Source organism: Odocoileus virginianus, chromosome 5, assembly GCF_023699985.2.
Source record: "Odocoileus virginianus isolate 20LAN1187 ecotype Illinois chromosome 5, Ovbor_1.2, whole genome shotgun sequence".
Lineage (NCBI taxonomy): Eukaryota > Metazoa > Chordata > Mammalia > Artiodactyla > Cervidae > Odocoileus > Odocoileus virginianus.
Window position 1 is genome coordinate 42,520,116 of NC_069678.1, and position 19,277 is coordinate 42,539,392.

General features: G+C 42.4%; 1 protein-coding gene across 4 annotated transcripts in view; it reads right to left on the bottom strand.

The window, feature by feature from the left end:
- Positions 1-511: 511 nt before the first annotated feature.
- The window catches only part of SAMD13 (sterile alpha motif domain containing 13), a 50,797-nt gene continuing 32,031 nt past the window's right edge, over positions 512-19,277 (bottom strand). For 2 of the 4 annotated variants that reach the window (XM_020891281.2, XM_020891283.2), the window contains exons 3-4: positions 18,854-18,965; positions 512-1,668 (exon numbers count right to left, since the gene is read on the bottom strand). In XM_020891281.2, the coding sequence (XP_020746940.1) occupies positions 1,525-1,668; positions 18,854-18,965 (256 nt within the window). In that variant the 3' untranslated portion in view covers positions 512-1,524. Of the gene's footprint in view, positions 1,669-6,318; positions 15,436-18,853; positions 18,966-19,277 lie in introns of those variants that run through there. The other 2 variants (XM_020891280.2, XM_020891282.2) reach the window with 2 other exon arrangements.

Genomic DNA, 19,277 nt, shown 5'->3' on the forward strand with positions numbered 1-19,277 from the left:
AACCCCACTCATTTAGACATTCTCTTCTTTAGAGAAAACATCTCCATAGGAGATTGAATTATAACACTTTCTGAAATAAGGACTCTTTAACTTGAGGAAGGGGAAGAGGGAATTTTGGGGAATCCATCAACTCTGCAATGCTTTGTATATGGGAATATGAGCTTTCATCTGGAGGGAAGGTCCAAAGTTTTCATCGAAATTTCAAAAAATTCATGACACCCCTTCCCCCACTGGCTTATAGCAAAAAAAGAAAAAGGCAGACAAGCATTGGCTAAAATGATACCCTAAATGATAATAAAATTAGTTGTAGGATACAGGTAAGGAATAAGGCTGACTTAGACAATTCAGTTTATAAAGAAGATAAATCTACATATAGATCTATACATTTTCTATATATATAACTAATTTTTTAAAGCAGGCTTAACTTTCTCTCCATGGTTTCAAGGAGTGAACTTGAAGCCCAACCAAAGAGGCACCAAACTGAAAAGACAAAAAATAAATACACTGAGAATAAACTTAAGCAATGCTTTATTGTGACCACAAAGCACCAGTTCAATATGGCGTTGACACACAGAGACTGAACAAATGTCTCTTTGAACAGAGATGGAGCAAGCCCACTTTTTCAAGTTCTTAAAAACAAGTACTCAAATCAGAAATCAAACAAAGCATTGGAGCAATTAAAAAAATATTACACCATCATGAAGGAATATATATATAGAAAAATATTCTGTACTGGTAACAAGGCTTTTTGATCTATAACTCTTGGCAAATTTCTTCAGAAACAATTATAAATACAAACCATAATATGAAAAAAAAGTCTTCTTCAGAAACAGAGAACCAATTTAAAAGCAGATCTATGCAGAAAATACCATTAACCCCAATGAAAGCTAACTGAAGATAGATGGATATCCCCAAAACACAACAGGGTTTCTCTTTCCAGAGCTACAGTTCTGCTCCTAAAGGGGCCATGATGTACGTCCATTTCCAACATGGCAGCATATCCCAGTGAAACCTTAATAAGGTCAAGTGGAGGACCCTCTATAAAAAAGGGTGTTGGCAATTCCATCCAAATAACACAAGCTCTAAGGAGCAGAGGACTTCAAGGGAGATGCAATCCCTTTCTCTTTTATCCCCCTCCCCAAGTTTTCTTGCTTTTGATCTTCCCTGTTACAGTCAGTTACACCTGTAACTGGAAGATGCTCATTCCATTCAGTTCTTTTTTCAAGGAATTTGGGAAAGTAATCTATGAAGAAAACCCTCCTTGTGGGGAAGTGTATCTAATCTCATCAAAGACCACTCTATTTGACTAGGTCAACAAGGTAAGCCATCCTGTTCACATGTCCTCACTCCTGGCTGAGTTCAGGTTAGCTGATGGATTGCCTAGTCTATCCCATAGGATAACGTTTCATTTGATTGAAATTCTTTACATATACACATGTATGTATTCTGTTTACAAAGTTTCATCACATGAAACCAAATTCTGTCATTATGTATTTTTTGAGGTCCAAGACCCCAATTTGACTACTAGGAAGAGTTGTGCTTTAAATGCTTTGTCTGCAGAGGTTTTACATGATACTCGTAGATTTTCAGAGCAGGCCCCAGTTTTAACTGAAGTCCTGTCAACACATCATTTCTTGTCATCAGTAGCAGGGATTTTCCGTCAATTTCCTATAATGGAAGCAGAAGGTAAAGCCAACATGTAAGTCCAAAAGTTCAAGGATAATGAAGAAAAACGGAAGGTCAAAGGAAGACGTTTTTGTCTCCACACTAAAAATATTACTATTTCTTTTTAAACTAGTGCCCCAAATGTAATCTTCTATTTTTATCTTCCATTCACCATTTATTTTGGAGTTAAATATAATCTATAGCTGATCTTGTTTTCAAGATCACATCACAAATGTCACATCTTAAAAAACTGACAGCAAGCCTGGAGTATGTACCCTGAAGGATCAGAGACGAAGCTTCTGAAAGGAAGAATGACACTTTGCATTTATAAAATATTATTGAAGTTTAAGAAGAATTTTTGCCTATTTAATTCCAAAAATCACTCCATAAATTAGGACAGGCAGGAATTATCAACTTAATTTTATAGGCAAACCAAGGATAAAGGCAAAAAGTTAGCTTGCCCAGAAGCTACGAAAGAATGGCACAGAATTTGAATTCCCATCTGCCTACAGCCAAAGCCCATGTTCTTCTCATAACTCACTTGTTTCTCTTGACACTCAGAAGTAAATATGTGTTGTCTAGATGGACCAATGGGGACCAGAGGCAGGTTTTCTGAAACCTTTTCAATCAGAACAGTGGGCATTGGAAAAACGACTTTCCGAGAACTTTCCTGCCCTTTAAAAGGAGAACCATCCTGCTTCAATCCGAATATCAATTCTCATGCTACCTACTTCGTCTTAGTGGTGCCTCAAGAATCCAGATAAGGCAGCGAGGGGCAGGGCTGTGCCCACCGGAAATTCCCTTCCGGATTCTCCTTACAGTCCACGGCCCCCCTCCTCTCAGGTACCCAACCCCGCAGACTTCTACTATGGAGACTACAAAACTGAAATGACATAAAAACAAGCTTCTTGTGAAAGAGATGAGGACCCCAAATATAGAAAGTAGTTTGAAACCTTTGGAAAAAAAAGCACTGAGAAGAGTGCTGAATACAACCTTATCTTTGTCACTGTGAGGCGACGCTAAGCTGCTGCTGCTAAGTCGCTTCAGTCGTGTCTGACTCTGTGCGACCCCATAGACGGCAGCCCACCAGGCTCCTCTGTCCCTGGGATTCTCCAGGCAAGAACTCTGGAGTGGGTTGCCATTTCCTTCTCCAATGTATGAAAGTGAAAAGTGAAAGTGAAGTCGCTCAGTCGTGTCCGACTCTTCGCGACCCCATGGACTGCAGCCCACCAGGCTCCTCCGTCCATGGGATTTTCCAGGCGAGAGTACTGGAGTGGGGTGCCGTTGGCTTCTCCGACGCTAAGCTAGTTCTAAGGAAACCTGGGTTCATGGCTGGACCAGCTGCGCATGCTCAGTAAACTCCGCCCAGCTGTACGTGATTTTACCCGCCCCCCTCCCCACCACCAACGGGCAGACAAGGAGACACCGTGCGCACCTGCAGCTCCGTAAAACTGCGACTCCCTCCCACACTGTCCCCAAGAGGACCATTCCTCCAAAGCCTCTCATGCATATCGCCAGGCTGTGAGGAAGATGTGCTCTGAATGTGTGACTGTGCGGGAGAAACAGCATTGAAGAAACACCCACTTTGTGACCTTAGGCAAGTCTTTTCCTCTGCTATCTCCTCAGCTGATAATATGGAATACTGAGTTTTGAGAGGAGGATTTCATGAGATACCATTCTTGCAAATGCTCCCTGAGCTATGAGTTACATCATCACTTGTCAGTATTCCTGGACAGATCAGGGCCCTCATTTTACGATTATTTAAGGACATAGGAACTGACTTTCCAATCTTAATTATTTTCTGTTTAGGCAGCTAGCAATCCCAAAGACTGTCCATCAGCAAAACCTACAAGCCTGAGAGTTGGTAAATGACCCCTGGCCCCTGGAAACTGCAGCAGCAGCTCTGGGCATTGTGAGGTCACAGGAATCTGAACCACAGGTTACAGCAAAGCTCATGCTCTCCCTCATGCCCTGAGATGAGTAGGGATTCGCTGGGGATGGCTTCTCTGCTCTCCATTTTTCCTTTACTGCTGTTTGCCTGTACTTAACTCACCACCAGGCAATGGCACCCCACTCCAGTACTCTCGCCTGGAAAATCCCATGGACGGAGGAGCCTGGTGGGCTGCAGTCCATGGGGTCGCTAAGAGTCGGACACGACTGATCGACTTCACTTTCACTTTTCACTTTCATGCATTGGAGAAGGGAATGGCAACCCACTCCAGTGTTCTTTCCTGGAGAATCCCAGGGAAGGGGGAGCCTGGTGGGCTGCCGTCTATGGAGTCGCACAGAGTCGGACACGACTGAAGCTACTTAGCAGCAGCAGCAGCAACTTACCACATATTTTAAACAGGCACCAGGAAGAGATGACACTGCTTTCATTTCTATACAAGAAAACTTCCTTGACTAACTGAAAAAGAAATTTTTTATATCTTTGTTGGCAAAAAGTCCTTCTACAACTCAGCATTTCTGTCAAAAGCCAAGTACGTCTGTGAAAAATGCTGAAATTTGGATTTTATTTAAGACAAAATGGAAAATTATGTTTCACGCTCCAATTTGATTTTCCTTTGTTTGGTAGCCACACTGCAGTTCACCTCGGATGAGGGTTTGTAAAAGAAAACTCCATCTGGAATTTCTCATTTAAAAATTTTTGAAATGAATAGAATTCATGTGTATAACAAAACTTAAACCATAACTATTGCAGCTCAACTGAAAGGGAGTGGAGATGGCATAATGGAAGTGGGATCTTTCAGGTCAAACAAACTGCAGTCTGAACTCTGTCTCCACAGCTTATTGTGTGGCTCTGGGTAAGGGACTTAACTTCCCTGAGCCTCAGTTTCCAAGCTTGTAAAATGGAAATAAACTCCTGAAGGATTTGGGAGGTTAAAAAATGATTCATATAAGGCACCTAGCACAGTGTCTGACATACAGGATGTTCTCAATGATTACTAAGTGGAAAAGTATAAGCTTTGAAAGAAATGGGATGTGTTCCCATTCCAAACCCATCTTCTGCTTCCTTTCTGGAAGTGTTCTCCCTGCCTGAAAGCTACCCTTTGCCAATGGGATGCAGGCATATTCTTGTTCAAGTTCAGAAAATCCAGAGATTAAAAAAGTTCAAACACTATATAAAAATGTGTCTTATAAAAATCACAAACATAGGAAAGTTCCCTATTTTAGATTAGATTAAGAAAGCTAATCATTTGTTATATAACTTCTATAAAAGCTTGCAAGGCAAATGAAGCCCAAATTTTGCCAGTCAGCACAGTATACTAGGATGGCATGAGACTGGAAATCAGAAGACAGAAGTTTCTAATGCAGACTCCATCAGTAACTTTCCACAAGGAAACGCTCCTCTGGAGTGTAGTTGTATATAAATGAAGGAGTTGGAGTGTGACCAGATCCAGTTAGACAAACAAAAACATCCCATGATTTTGTCTTAATCCAAAACAAAAATATAATTCACACCTTGGGATTTTTGTTTTTGTTTCTGTGTTAAGTGGTAATCCTTTGTTAGTTTCAGTGAAACTTTTTACATTGCTTCTGTTTTCTTGTTAGAATAACCAAGTGCCTGCTGGGCAATAAGACTCAAAATGCTTGTCTACTTAAATTCCTGAAATACCCATGCATGGAAGTAAGATTTAGAGATGACAGGTGTAATTTCCAATGAGGGCAAGAACCTAGATCTAAAAATAAATGAGTAGAATCCATATATGTTACAACTCAGTAGATAAGCCTGTATTTTAGAGTAAGACACTATCTTATTGCTTATTAGGTGGGGCCTGGGGCAAGTTACTTAATCTCTCTAAGCCTCATTTCCTTATTTGTATGATGGGGGAAAGCAGTACTTCACTGCTGAAAAGATTATTGAGATAACACATGTGAAGTGGAATTCCTGACTTCTACTGAGCATTTGATAAAATGCTGGCTATTTTAAAAAATATATTTAAGCAGTCTTTACCCATTTACTTTTCACTCTAGCAACATTAAATCTATATATAGGTGACTCTTTCAACTAAGCCTAATTGTGATACAGTCCATTGGAAATGTATGGAGAGAAAGGAGATGAGCTCAGAAGAGAAGAGGGCCATCAAGACAGAGGCAACGGCTAACAGGAAGGTAGGATAGAAAAAAAGAATTCAGGAAGAGAAGTTAGGGTGATTTGTGATGGTAGGATTCTGTACACCTCTCAGAAGGCCATATTTGTGGTGGTCTCTACTGTCCCAGATGGAGTACAGGGGGAAAGAGGTTCAGTTTAGAAGCAGAAGACTTGGGCTGGAAGTCAAACTGTGGCTTCCTAGTTCCTCCTTGTGGAGCATTTGGCCCATCAGTCCTTTCTTCTGTGAAATGAGAAATCTGGACCAAGCAGACCCTGCCCTGCAATGCAGGAGACCCTAGTTCGATTCCTAGGTCAGGAAGATCTGCTGGAGAAGGGAAAGGCTACTCACTCCAGTATTCTGGCCTGGAGAATTCCATGGAGTATAGTCTATGGGGTCTCAAAAAGTCAGACACAACTGAGTGACTTTTACTCACTCACTCAGACCCTGTCCATTCCATTTCAACACATTCTCAGATTCCAGTTCTGTCTGGGATCAGCACCAGACACACCAGCCTCACAGCAAAGTCTTCCTATGAAAGAACACGGCAACAACTCCTTACCCATGGCGTGGAGGAATCTAATGAAATAGGTGTTCTTTTCCCATTTCGGTCTTCTGGCTCACATTTTCTAGAACTTTCTTTATAACTACTTTCTTGCCATTCACTACCTGGCTGTAAGTGGTGACCAGTTTGAAGTTTCCCATTCCACCGCTTATGAAGGGAACAAATGTCTTGGAGGAAGGGGAATTCGGCCCAGAGCCCAGGGATCCAAAAGTAGAAAATCCTGTGTCCAGGATGGGGGTCACATCAAAGAAGGAGGAGTGGAATCTCCTGGCCCCTCCCACACTGTCAGTGGGAAAACAGTCTCCTGAGAAGAAGTCTTGATCTTCAAAGATGCCTTGAAAGTCACAGCGTGGCCTTGCAAAGCGCAGTTCCTCCTTCAAATAATCCTTGTCCCTGCCATCTCTTCTCTTTTCCCTTTTGATGCAGTGCCGTCTGGTGTTGTCATAGCTGTCCCTTTTCTCGGCATCTGACAAGACTGCATAGGCCTCTGCTATTTGTTTGAACTTCTCCTCAGCTGCCTCCCGGTTTTCTGAGTTCTTGTCTGGGTGGACCCGAAGAGCTAACTGGTGATAGGCCTTCTTAATATCAGAGGAGGAGGCATTGTGAGGCACCCCGAGGACTTTGTAGTAATTCACCATGTTTCTTTAAAGGACTCTTCCCCACCAAGACAGAGTTTATTATCTGAAGAATTTCCATATAACTTCAGAAAGGAAGATGGTGAGCTATGGAAGTCTACACTAAGGCCTTTTGAGTCTTATTACATGGTTCTTGGGAGAAGAACCTTCTTGGGGAGGAATTCCTCTTTGGGGCTGATATCCTCTACACTGCCCCTGCCGCCGCCCTGCTGTCTGCCTCAGCGTGGGTGGCGTTGGTTATGAGCTCAACACTATCAGCCAGTGACTGTCAGCTGATGCTGTGCTTGTCTTGCAATCCTACTGCTGGAAAATTTGGGGTGGACAGTATACATATTGGAGGGACTTCATCTAGTTAAAAAACACTGAGCAGCTTGTTAACAGAAAATGTGTAGCTCAAAAAGAAATCTATCTCATTCATTAAAGTAACAGTCGGAAGCTGTTACTTTAACAAATGAGGTCTTGCATTTATATTATTTGTGTGCTGTGCTGTGCTTAGTCACTCAGTCATGTCTGACTGTTTGTGACCACGTGGACTGTAGCCTGCCAGACTTCTCTGTCCAAGGGGATTCTCCAGGCAAGAATATTGGAGTGGTTTGCCATGCCCTAATCTTCCCAACCCAGGGATTGAACCCAGGTCTCCCGCATCACAGGCAGATTCTTTATCACCTGAGCCACCAGGGAAGCCCAAGAATACTGGAGTGGGTAGCCTGTCCCTTCTCTAGGTGATCTTCCTGACCCAGGAACCGAACCGGGGTCTCCTGAATTGAAGGCAGATTCTTTACCAGCTGAGCTACCAGGGAAGCCCTCTATCATTTATATCAAACACAAAATCCATGCTGGCTCATTCTGCAGGCTAATGCCTTCAGTAATGTAATGGATATCTCCTTGTGGATATCTGCTTCTGGTATAAAGTGGGTGATAAAGGGGCTCTATTACACAAAAAAATCATGTACACGTTTCTGATGAAGGAAAGGAATGAAACTCATGTCATCAAATGAGGAAACTAGGTTACAGAGATTTCTGCCCAGGTAAGAAAGAACAGATTAAAGGAACAGCATTAGAAGTGAAGCCTTCCACGTGCAGTCAGATATGGCTTCTTCACTTCAGCTGTTCTCTTAAAGTTAGCCTCTCTGGACTTAAAAGATAGAACTGAGTATCAGTGTTGCAACCCCCAATGCTTTAAAGAATGGCTTTAAAGCTCAAGTGTAGAAAGACTGCTCGTTTCCCCAGGGCACACAACTACATATTTCCCAGACTTTCTTGTAGTTGGGTGTGGCCATGTGACCACATTCTGGCCAATGACAAGTGAAAGGATGACCTCTCTTCAGCATGACCCATAGAACAACCCACGTGTGCTCCTTCTTGCTCTTTATCCTTACACCAACTGGATGTCAGTTCCCAGGTGATCTTGAAGGCGTCCAGCTGAAGATGACAGAGCTCCCATCAGCCTAGGACCTTGAATTACAGTGAAGCAGAACACCCCCAACCAATCTCCTTAGACTATTTATAAAGTAAAAACCCTCTACCGTAGTTAAGCTATTATACCCATTTTCACGACATCTGCTCTTAGTACACCAACCATTTCGATCACTTTACCTACTCCTATGTCATCAGCCAGAAGAGCCCCACCTCTGTAACACTGAAAGTTCAATATCTTAATCTATCTCTCACTCCTCTCTCCCATTAAACCCACTTTTTCATCTCAGTTTCTCTTTCTCCAGGGTAATGTGTCACCTGCTGACTCCTCTTTTGTATCAAGTCTGCACCCATTGGGTGGCCCTGGGAACCATTCTTTTTACATGCTCTCTCGAATCACCCTCTTTGGTTGAGTCCTCCACTGCGCCCATGAATGAACACTCCATCAGGAACAGTTTAGCAATCAATCCAGGTTCTCTGATTCCTATACCTGGTGCAGGGGGATGGAGGTAGGGGTGGGAATCAAGAAACCATGAAGATGAACACTAAACATGTGCAGTATACCAGTTTTGACTGGGTCAGGAGAATATCTCAACAGTTCTTTTATTTATCCTTGCTCAGCTCCCTCTCCTTTTCCTCTGGGTGGCCATTCTTAACTTCACTATTCTCTCCTCTAGCTCCTTTTTAAACCTCTACCCATCCTATCCACTCTAAGCAAAGAAGCTTGCCTCTTGGTTAGCAAAAAAAACAGAAACTGTCAGGAACTCCCTGAATGTCCCCGAGGGAAAGGAACATCTCAGCTGTTTCTCTACACATGCTTTCCTTGCTCCCAGAGCACAGGAAGGACAGAGGAAGATGTACCAGGCTTGATCAGAATTAATCCCTTCATGTTCTTTTTAAAAATATAATAGTTGAATATTTTATCAACCAAGTTGAATCTTCATGTATATTACTTGACATTACATTCTACTGTAGTAAAATATGAAAGGAAGTGAAAGTTAGTCACTCAGTTGTGTCCGACTCTTTGTGACCCCATAGACTGTAGCCCACCAGGCTCCTTTGCCCATGGAATTCTCCAGGCAAGAATACTGGAGTGGGTCACTATTCCCTTCTTCAGGGGATCTTCCCAACCCAGGGATCAAACCCGAGTTTCCTGCATTGCAGGCAGATTACCTGTCTGAGCCACCGGGGAAGCCCAGTAAAATATATATAACACAAAAGAGACAATTTTAACTATTTTTAGGTGTACAATTTAGTGGTGGCATTAGTTATATTCACAATGTTATGCAGTTATTGCCACTAATTTTTAAGCTCCTCCATCACCAAAGAGAAACCTATGAATCAGTAACCCCTTCCTTCCCTACTAGCCCTTGATAATCCCTAACCTGCCTGTGTGTCTATGAATTTGCCTATTTAAGATATCTCACATAAATGGAATCATACATTATTTGACTGGCCTATTTCACTGAGCATAATATTTTCAAAGTTCATTAACCTTGCAACTTGTATCAGAACTTCATTCTTTCTTATGAATGAATAACATTCCTTTGTATGTTCCATGATGGTGGTAGTTTAGTTGCTGAGTCATGTCTGACTCTTTTGCTCCCCCATGGACTGTAGCCTGTCAGGTTCCTCTGTTCATGGGATTTCCTAGGCAAGAATACTGGGGGGAGTGGGGGTTGCCATTTCCTGTTTCAGAGGAACTTCCCAACCCAGGGATCCAACCCATGTCTCCTGCACTGCTTTACTGCTAAAACCACCAGGGAAGTCTTGTATGTTCTAGACCACATTTTATTTATCCATTCATCTGGGCATGGACTCTTGGGTTATTTCTACCTTTTGGTTATTGTGAGTAATGCTGCAATGAACATTTTTGTACAATTATCTATCTGAGTCCCTCTTTTCAGTTCTTTTGTGTGGAATTGCTGGGTCATATGGTGATTTCTTTTTCTTCAAGGCTTTCTTGATAGCTCAGTGGTAAAGAATCCACCTACAATGCAGGAGACATGGGTTCAATCCCTGGGTCAGGAAGATCCCATGGAAGAGGAAATGGCAATCCACTGCAGTATTCTTGCCTGGAAATAATCCCATGGACAGAGGAGCCAGGCGGGCTACAGTTTACAAGGTCACAAAGAGTTGGACAGGACTAGGTACATGGTGATTATATGCCTAACCTTTTGAAGAACTGCCAGAACTGTTTTCTGTAGCAGCCGCACTATTTTATATTCCAACCAGTGATGCATGAGGGTTCAAATTTCTCCATATCCTTGTCCCTCCATCCTCTTTGATCTCACCCCTTTCCTTATCCTCAGGGATTTTGCTTCCTTGAACTGTTCTAAATTTCAATCTATTTTTAACTATCCATTTTTCTTGGCTACTTCACTGCATCTAAATAAGTATTCTCTCTTAGAAAAGAGCCCTCATGTCTATACAACCCTCCCACTGCTGGTTCTCCCTCCACTTGCCTCCCATTCACTCCTCTACTTGGAGCAAAGTGTCCTCCATCTCCCAGGCCTCCCCTCAGCTCCAGTGAAACCCTACTGTCATCAGCTGACCTGCTGGGTCAGTCTCTAGATCCATCCATTTATTCCTCTTAAAACTCTTAAAACTGACCTCTTGAATGGGTAAGGAAGATGTGGTACATATACACAATGGAATATTACTCAGCCATAAAAAGGAATGAAATAATGCCATTGGCAGCACCACGGATGGACCTTGAGATTGTCCTACTGAGAGAAGAAGTCAGGCAGAGAAGGAGAAATATCATATGATATCCTTTATATGTGGAATATAAAAAGAAATAATATATATGACCCATACAAGACAGAAAGAAACTCACAGACTTAGAGATGAACTTATGATTGCCCAGAGGGAAGGCTAGGAAGAAGGGATAGTTAGGGTGTTTGGGATGGATGTATACACTGCTATACCAACAAGGACCTACTGTGTAGCATATAGAACTCTGCTTAATGTAATGAGGCAGCTTGGATGGGAGGGGAGTTTGGGGAGAATGAATACATGCATATGTATGGCTGAGCCCCTTTGCTATTCACCTGAAACTATCACAACATTCATTGTTAATCGGCTCTACCCCAATACAAAATAAAAAGTTAAAAAAAAATAACTGACCTCTCATAGATGTCCTGGTTAATGGGACGATTTTGCAACTAACCAATCTAGAAATCCAGCAGTCATCACCCAAGCCTCTTCCCTGTCCCATCTTGAGTAGTGAGCTCAATCCTGGTGCTAAGCCACAGAACTGAGACAGGACAAATCTTCACCCTTCATTGCCAATGATACACTAAATTCTTTTGACCATCTTCCCTAGACTTTCTAATCTGTTTCTTCCTTTCCATCCCCAGTGGAACAATTACAGCTTTCCAGTGTTTTGTCTCCTTTTTTCCAATGTTGACAATAGACTGGTCTTTGAAAAACACAAACTTAATCATGGTACTCCCCACTCAATATCCTCCAGTGGTTCCTAGTCCCTCTCAGGCAAACAGATTGTCTGTTATCTGGACCCCTATTTATCTTTCAGTTTTATCCTCAGGGATTCCCTGCTCCACATGTCTTACTTTAAGATACTAGGAGTTTTCAAGATAAATTATATTTTTTCATGTCCCCATACCTTTGTATCCAGTCCCCCTTCTGCCCAGAATCTTCTGTGCTCCTTCAAATGATTCTTATACCTACAAGGCTTTCGGGTGGCTTAATTAAAGTAAAATAATACTTGTAATAATGACCATTATTTTACTTTAATAGTTTTATATTTACTTTCATAAATTTTAGAAAAAGCTATAACTACTATAGAAACAACTGAACAAGTGAATGAGCCAAAGAAGCACCATGTACCTGGCTATCTTATAACTTCTCATTTCAAACAAATGATTTAAAAATCATTTGGGGTTTTGATTTATAGAAATCTATTCTATTTCATTCAATCAAAAAATTCAGAAGTTTCTTATCAGTTTCGCTTTCCATTCTCTTGGATGTTTTCTTATTGCTAACATTACCCATTTGTTTTTTTAACTCTTTCTTTTCAAAATTTTTGTGGGCTTAAAGGACATATAAGCAGAGTTTGAGCTGCCATTTCCCCTGTTCATTATGCTACAAAATAGTCTAAGCATTTCAAAAGCCTTCAACTGTTGAGAAATATCATGTGTCAAAGCACCTTGAATATTTCTAGTACTTGGTATTATAATATGCTGACAAGGTAATAAAAGTTATTTCCAATTTGTGGGATTTTAACTGGCCTAATTCAGAGCTGGATTTACCGTGAAGCTAATGAAGCTTAAATTTTGTCTTAGCAAATTTGTATCATAGTTTTGTACTTTTATTACAAAAGAAGGCTTTTATAATTGTATAGTCTTAATCACTTTCTCCCCCCGCCTCCACAAACCTGGATTTGTCTTGGATCTGATTAGAAGTGTCTGTCTACAATCACTACAGTTGAAGTCCATCTGACCACAACTTAGGACACAGAGTAGGGCTCAGAGTTGCTCTGATTGGCCTGTCCATTTTTACTGCTCCATCTGAGGAAGTTAGTGTTACTTGGCAATTTGTAGCTATAAATTATTTTATTTATAGTTAGTAAGTCAGTGGCCTCAGAAACATCATCAAAAGTTAGTAATAAGCCATCTGAAAAGAATTATCAGTCTTGGCATTTCAGATGAACAGCTTTAACAATCAGTTGGACATTTTACAGTAAAATATTGTTTCAGTTACATGGTTTGGAGGATGTGAGAAGATAATGGAGTAAAATTAGTCACCATGAGTTGCATGTTATTTTGTCATGATACTCTGAGAAAAAAATGATCTTAGTGATACATATTATTCCAGAAACAGATTCACTGATGTCGCTCATGAGTTTGAGGATCTGAATGATGTGAGTTATGTGACAGTGACTGAATGGCAGCACTCCGTTTCCATTTTCTCCACATACATGCTGAGTGTGTGAGTCAGATAAAGAAGATACGAAGTGACTGTCCTACAACAGGCAGGTAGGGTCCAGTTGGAGTGATGAACTTGCTGTGAAGGACTTAATTTGCAACTGAAAGCACCGTCAGTAGCTTCTCAGTTAGCCTTCAGAGTTTAACAAAATAAACTTTATCCTAAATGTTCTATGTAAGGAAGGTGGAGGTGCCTCTGAATGAATTAGTCAAGAAGTTCTTTCTTAAAAACTAAACTCTTAGGAAAGTAAAATTCCTAAGTTACCTTTGACTCTTGAAAAGCAGGTGCCTCACATCCCTGGGCAAGCGCGAGCTTTTTATCATCTAGTTGCGCCTTGTGTTGTGCATTGAAAGCTTACTTCATGAAGGCCAGTTGAAAGGTAACACTTGACTCTTAAAGCAGGAACTTGAGCAATATTTGGCTTGTTTAACTCAACATTCATCATAGAAATCTGAGCCCCAGAAAGGCCAACCTTGCAGGGTCTTCTAATGACCATGAGTTGATCAGAAGGAAAGAAACCAGGAGTCATGACCCTCACTCATACCCTTCACATCACAGCCGAAGAGGTTTGAATGCTGGAAGATACTTAGGAAAAGAGCGACCATACCACCATGTTGGTGGGAATGAGAGACAGTGTTACAATAGCTGTAATCACTGCCTCTTCTAGGAAGGGATCCCGGTGTCTCGTCCTCTGGGGGGCAATGTTAATGAGGCCAGTGGGCCGACAGAGAGCCATGTCACTGGTCATGACAGGATGGCCAGAGCAGGAAACGACCCCAAACACACACACTGTTGACAGTGGATCCTTGGTGCAGGGGTGTGGAGGGGGCTGGGAGGTGCCTAGGCCTTCCCTCTTGATAATTCTTTTGGTCTGTACTGTGGCTCACACAGAAGCTCAAAAGAAGTTGGTCAGAGGAAAACCTGATGGTGATAACTGCACCAGTGGGAAACTTAAGGGAGATAATTCTTATTATTTTTATTTCTTTTTATTCAAGGGAGATAATTATTAGGTGTCAGTGTGCTTGCATAGAGAAAAGGTTACACAAAGATCCCTCGGCTAATCCAGCTGCCCCTCCATACCACAGGAACATGGGACATTCCTGCACTTTGGACAAATCAATGGCCTGACCTCTTCCAAAGGAACACGCTGCTAGAAATCGACCTCTGAGTCTAGTTGTTACAACAACAGGATATCCAGTAATGTATTGTGAGACCATACCAAGAAGATGGACATTCCCCTGAAAGTCAGCACATGTCACGGTGGACATGTCTGGCATCAGTGTCCGTGTCTTAGTCAGCTTAGGCTGCTGTAACAAGACACCAAAGATCAGGTGGCCTAAACAACAGAGCTTTATTACTCAGTCTGGAGGCGGGAAGTCCAAGATCACAGAGCCAACATGTGGCTCTTGGTGAGGGCCTTCTTCACCCCTTGCAGATGGCTGCCTTCATGCTACATCCTCACATATAACACAGAGAGAAAGAGCAAGCTCCCTTTCCAGGGCCTTTACCCCATCACGAGGGCTCCAGCCACAAAACCTCATCTAAATCTATCTCCTGAAGGCCCTACTTCCAAACACCATCACCCTGGGAGTTAGGGTTTTAAAATGAATTTGAGGGGGACAAACATTCCATCCATAACAGCCAAGAAACTAAGCTCTCACATCAAGTAAGACGTGCTGCATTTGGCAACTGTACTACCCTTTCTGAACCTGCCGTTTTCTAAGGTGGTTTAGGGGATGCTCACTTTTCTAGCCTGCTTCTATCACATGGAAGGGCAGAGCCTACCCTATGGAGATTTAGGGATGTGGCCATTCTTCTTCTCTCTCAGCTGCTGTGACCTAGAAGTGCCTAAAAGCATCCTGTGTTTGGGCTGGGGGTAGCCTGTAGTCTTGCCATTGGGGATGAATGTGGTGAGTGACTGCTGACTGCTTGGGGTTCATTTCCAGGAAGATCACGGGAGGTGAAACACTGAAGGCCTCTGAAGCATGATGATGGAAGAGGCAGGTTAACATAGCAGAGGATCCTGATCCTCAGTCCTCCTGAAAAGCACAGCAGCTGCTTGTCTTGTCAGCCTGAGTCTGGCCAGTGGTTGCTTCCTTGCAAAGTTTACCTCCTTTAATGAGAAGAGGAAAGACATGAGATTCAAAGTAGGAGGAAGATTCAAATCACTTCCAGAGAATAATTCAAGGCAGATTATTTCCCTTTCCAATTATCTTTCCATAAGAATGAAGTAACTTGAGCATCTAGACCATGCTTGCAAAATTTCTCTCCCTCAGGAATTCATTTCTCAGGCTCCAGAGTTGAATAAACAAGATGGTGTTCCTTTCCTCCCTTGAAGGACTTCTGAATGAGATGCTTTGGGGAACTCTGTCCCCTTTTGACTCCCACGTCACTGGTGCTAGACTGATGTCATCCCTGGGAGAAAGGGCCTGCTCCTGGGCCGAGCTCAGAGCTGGCCAGTTCCATTTCAGAGTCTGAAAGGCCCAAAGAATACCCTCCACCCCTAGTCTGGGCCATCTGCATCAGAGGAGTCTGAGCAAAAGCTCCTTCTGAAAATTGCTTTTGGGCAGCCGGGAATCTGGCCAAGAGACCTTTTAGCTAAGTTCTTTTTTTTTGTTAACCTTTCATAATATTATTTAAATTTAATTTTAGAAGTGAGTTATTCAACTGCAATGACACAAATGGACATTATAACATTAGACCAAAATAAAATATGTTTCAGCTGATCAGCCTTCCACTCTCCAACCGCAGTTATTTCCCCCCACGATTTTATTATAAAAAATTTCAAACATAAAGTTGTAAGAATATTTTAGGGAGTACCTGTATTCCCACCACCTAGATTCTACAATGAATATATTTCATGCTTACTGTATCATATGTCTCTCCATCTACTCATCCTTCTATGCAACTGTGAATCTGTATTCTGATGCATTTCAAAATAAGTTGCATAATCAGCATACTTCTCCCCTAAATACTTCAGTTTGTGCACCATTAATTATTTTTTATATGTCTTTTCCTATTCCCTGGTGGGATTCCCTAGTGGCTCAGACGGTAAAGCATCTGTCTGCAATGCAGGAGACCCGGGTTCGATTCTTGGGTCGGGAAGATTCCCTGGAGAAGGCAATAGCAGCTCACTCCAGTACTCTTGCCTGGAAAATCCCATGGACGGAGGAGCCCAGTAGGCTAGAGTCCATGGGGTCCCAAAGAGTTGGACACAACTGAGCAACGTCACTTTCATAGGTCTTTTACTTCTGAGGAAAAAATTTACTGGCTGTGTAATACACAATTCTGGATCATTTGCATATTTTGTGCATAAGCAGTGACCAATGCATATATTCATAACCCAAAGCTTTATCAAGATGCAAAATTCTACCATCCCTCAGAAAGTTCCCTCATGCTCCTTCCCAGTCATCCCCCTCTCCTACCTACCCAGAGGCAAGCACTGTCTGATTTTTTTTTTCTATCATCAGTGTATTTTCCTGTTTTCATCCTGTATCTAAACAGAACTGCTATGGTCTGAATGTGTTCTCCCTCAGATTTGTATGTTGAAACCAACCCCCCAATGGATCTTGAGAGTATTAGTAATGATATTAAGAGCTGGGCCCTTTGGGAGGCAATTATTAATAGATGATGAGAACAGAGCCCCCATGTGTATCTGTGCCTTTATAAAAGTGGGCCCAGAGAGCTTGCTCATCCCTTCCTCTGTGAGGACACAGCAAAATGATGGCTGCCTAGGAATTGGGCCCTCACCAGACACCCAGTCTACTAATGCCTTCATCTTAGACTTCCTACCTGCAAAATATGAGAAATAAGTGTTGCTTATAAGTCACACAGTTCATGGTATTTTTGTTATAGCAACCCACATGGAATAAGACAAAAACCATTCAGAAAAATCTCTTTTATGTAAAGCTTCTCTCATTTAGCATAATGTTTTAAGACTCATCCAAACTGTTGTGTGTATCAGTAGTTCATTTTTCTTTATTCCACTGTAAGACTAGACCACAGTTTGTCTATTCACTCTCCTATTGATGGACACTTGAGCTCCCAGTTTTGGACTATTAGGAATAAAGCTACTTGAACAGTGTTGAGCAAATCTTTGGTGGACATATGCTTTCATTTCCCTTGGGCAAACACTCTGGAATGAAGCTGCTAGATCATGGGGTAGATACTTGAGTGTTTTTTTTTTACACTCCCACTAACAATGTAGACGAGTGTGGTTGCTCTATATCCTCACGAACATTTGCTATCAGTCTTTCTAATTTTAGCTGTCCTGGTGGGTGTGAAGTGATTTAAGCTGTTATTCTGGCAAATTTTCCAAGTTAACAAAAAACACATATGCAGGGATAAAGTTGAAGAAAATACTGGCTGAAGGAAATCTAGAGATTAGATTTATTTATGATATTAGAGAAGTGCACTTTTCTATATACGGTATTAGATATTTATTAGAATACAAGATATATATTTCATCAGAAAACATGATATTAGAAAATTGCACTTATCCAAACCCAGCTTGAGAGAGTAAGAAATGGCTAAGGGGATGTGCAAGAAGCAGCGAAATGCATTGCTCAGTTTATAATTCTCTCAATTACATTATAAAATTAGAAAAGTGAACTTAATGCTTAGAATACTGCAGATTTCATTGGTAGGGAAATGGGAACTCTGTGCTTCCCTACAGAACTGGTCTGGTGTGGATCGCATGTATCCTGATTTGCTTCCTCATGGTCAAAACCCTTTGAAAACTATCCCTACAGTGCTGACCCAGCCTGGAAAATGGAATCAGGAATCGCCCAGACAATTGGGAGGGATCCCCTGCTCTTCCCTCCATCTCTCCAGTACCACCACTGGACCTGAGTGAGGGAATTCGCATTTGGGGGGCATCAAGGTTGGGCCAGCACCTACCCGAGGCAACGTGCCTTCATCACTGCCCTTTAATTCTCATACCACCCTACAAAGTTAGGCACTGAGAGCCTGGTATTACAGATGAGAAAAAGTGACTCAGAGAGTCATAGCATTTGCCTGGGATCACACAGAATCACAAGAACCAGGATTGAAGTCCAAACGCTGTGCTCTTTCCATTTGACTTTGCTCAGCACCCAGCAAGCACATTGGAGGAGGCTTAATTAACAGCTCAGGTGGCGCAGAGGCCAGCAGCAGACAGGAGCGTGTCTCTCTGCCAGATTCGCCCCTGCTTTTCCTCTTTTTCTGTGTTCTGCTTCCTCGTGTGCTTGTGTTGAAGGCAGGGCTGGGCCGTCTTTCAGAAGATGCAAATGTAGATGAGACTTGGCCCTCCTCCCTGCAGCTGCGCCCATGTTTCTGTCTTAGCGCTTGGGTTTTCCTCTTGCAGGAGGGAATCGTTAGCTTGTCACTTCCGTACTCCCCTTCCCCACCCTCTTACTTTCCCAGGGGCTGGGGTGACCTGGAGCCTCACTGATCCCTCACCGCTCTCTATGCCTTTCTTTCTCAGTCCCTGCTGCTCATTGTGGGGAAGGGAGGCAATCATGTTCATTGTGTATTTCTCTAGACTGAGTTACCTGTTCCTGAAATGCACTAGCTTGCTCCTCAAATCCTGCCATTCGGAAGTAATTGACGACATCCATCACGGCCCAGTCTGCAGGATCGGGTGGCCTCCCATTCTCCATGGAACTGCAAAATAAAATATCAATCAGGACGGCTATCAGGGCAGAGCGTGCTCACAATCGTGTGTGGCCAGGTCCCCACTCTGTCTCCCGGGGGCAGGCCTGGGTCAGCTCATTGCAACCGGGGGCCCAGACCCCACTGTACATGCTTCAGGACCAGAATCATTCTTGTGTTTCTTAGGTTCAGAAGATCATTGCTTTCACTGGCCCAGTCACTGCTTTCTCAATAAACCTTTAATATAAAGTATTCTCTCATGTATTGTTTCTTAATTTAGAGATATTTGCAGTGGTCCAGTGACTTCTGGCAGACCACAATATG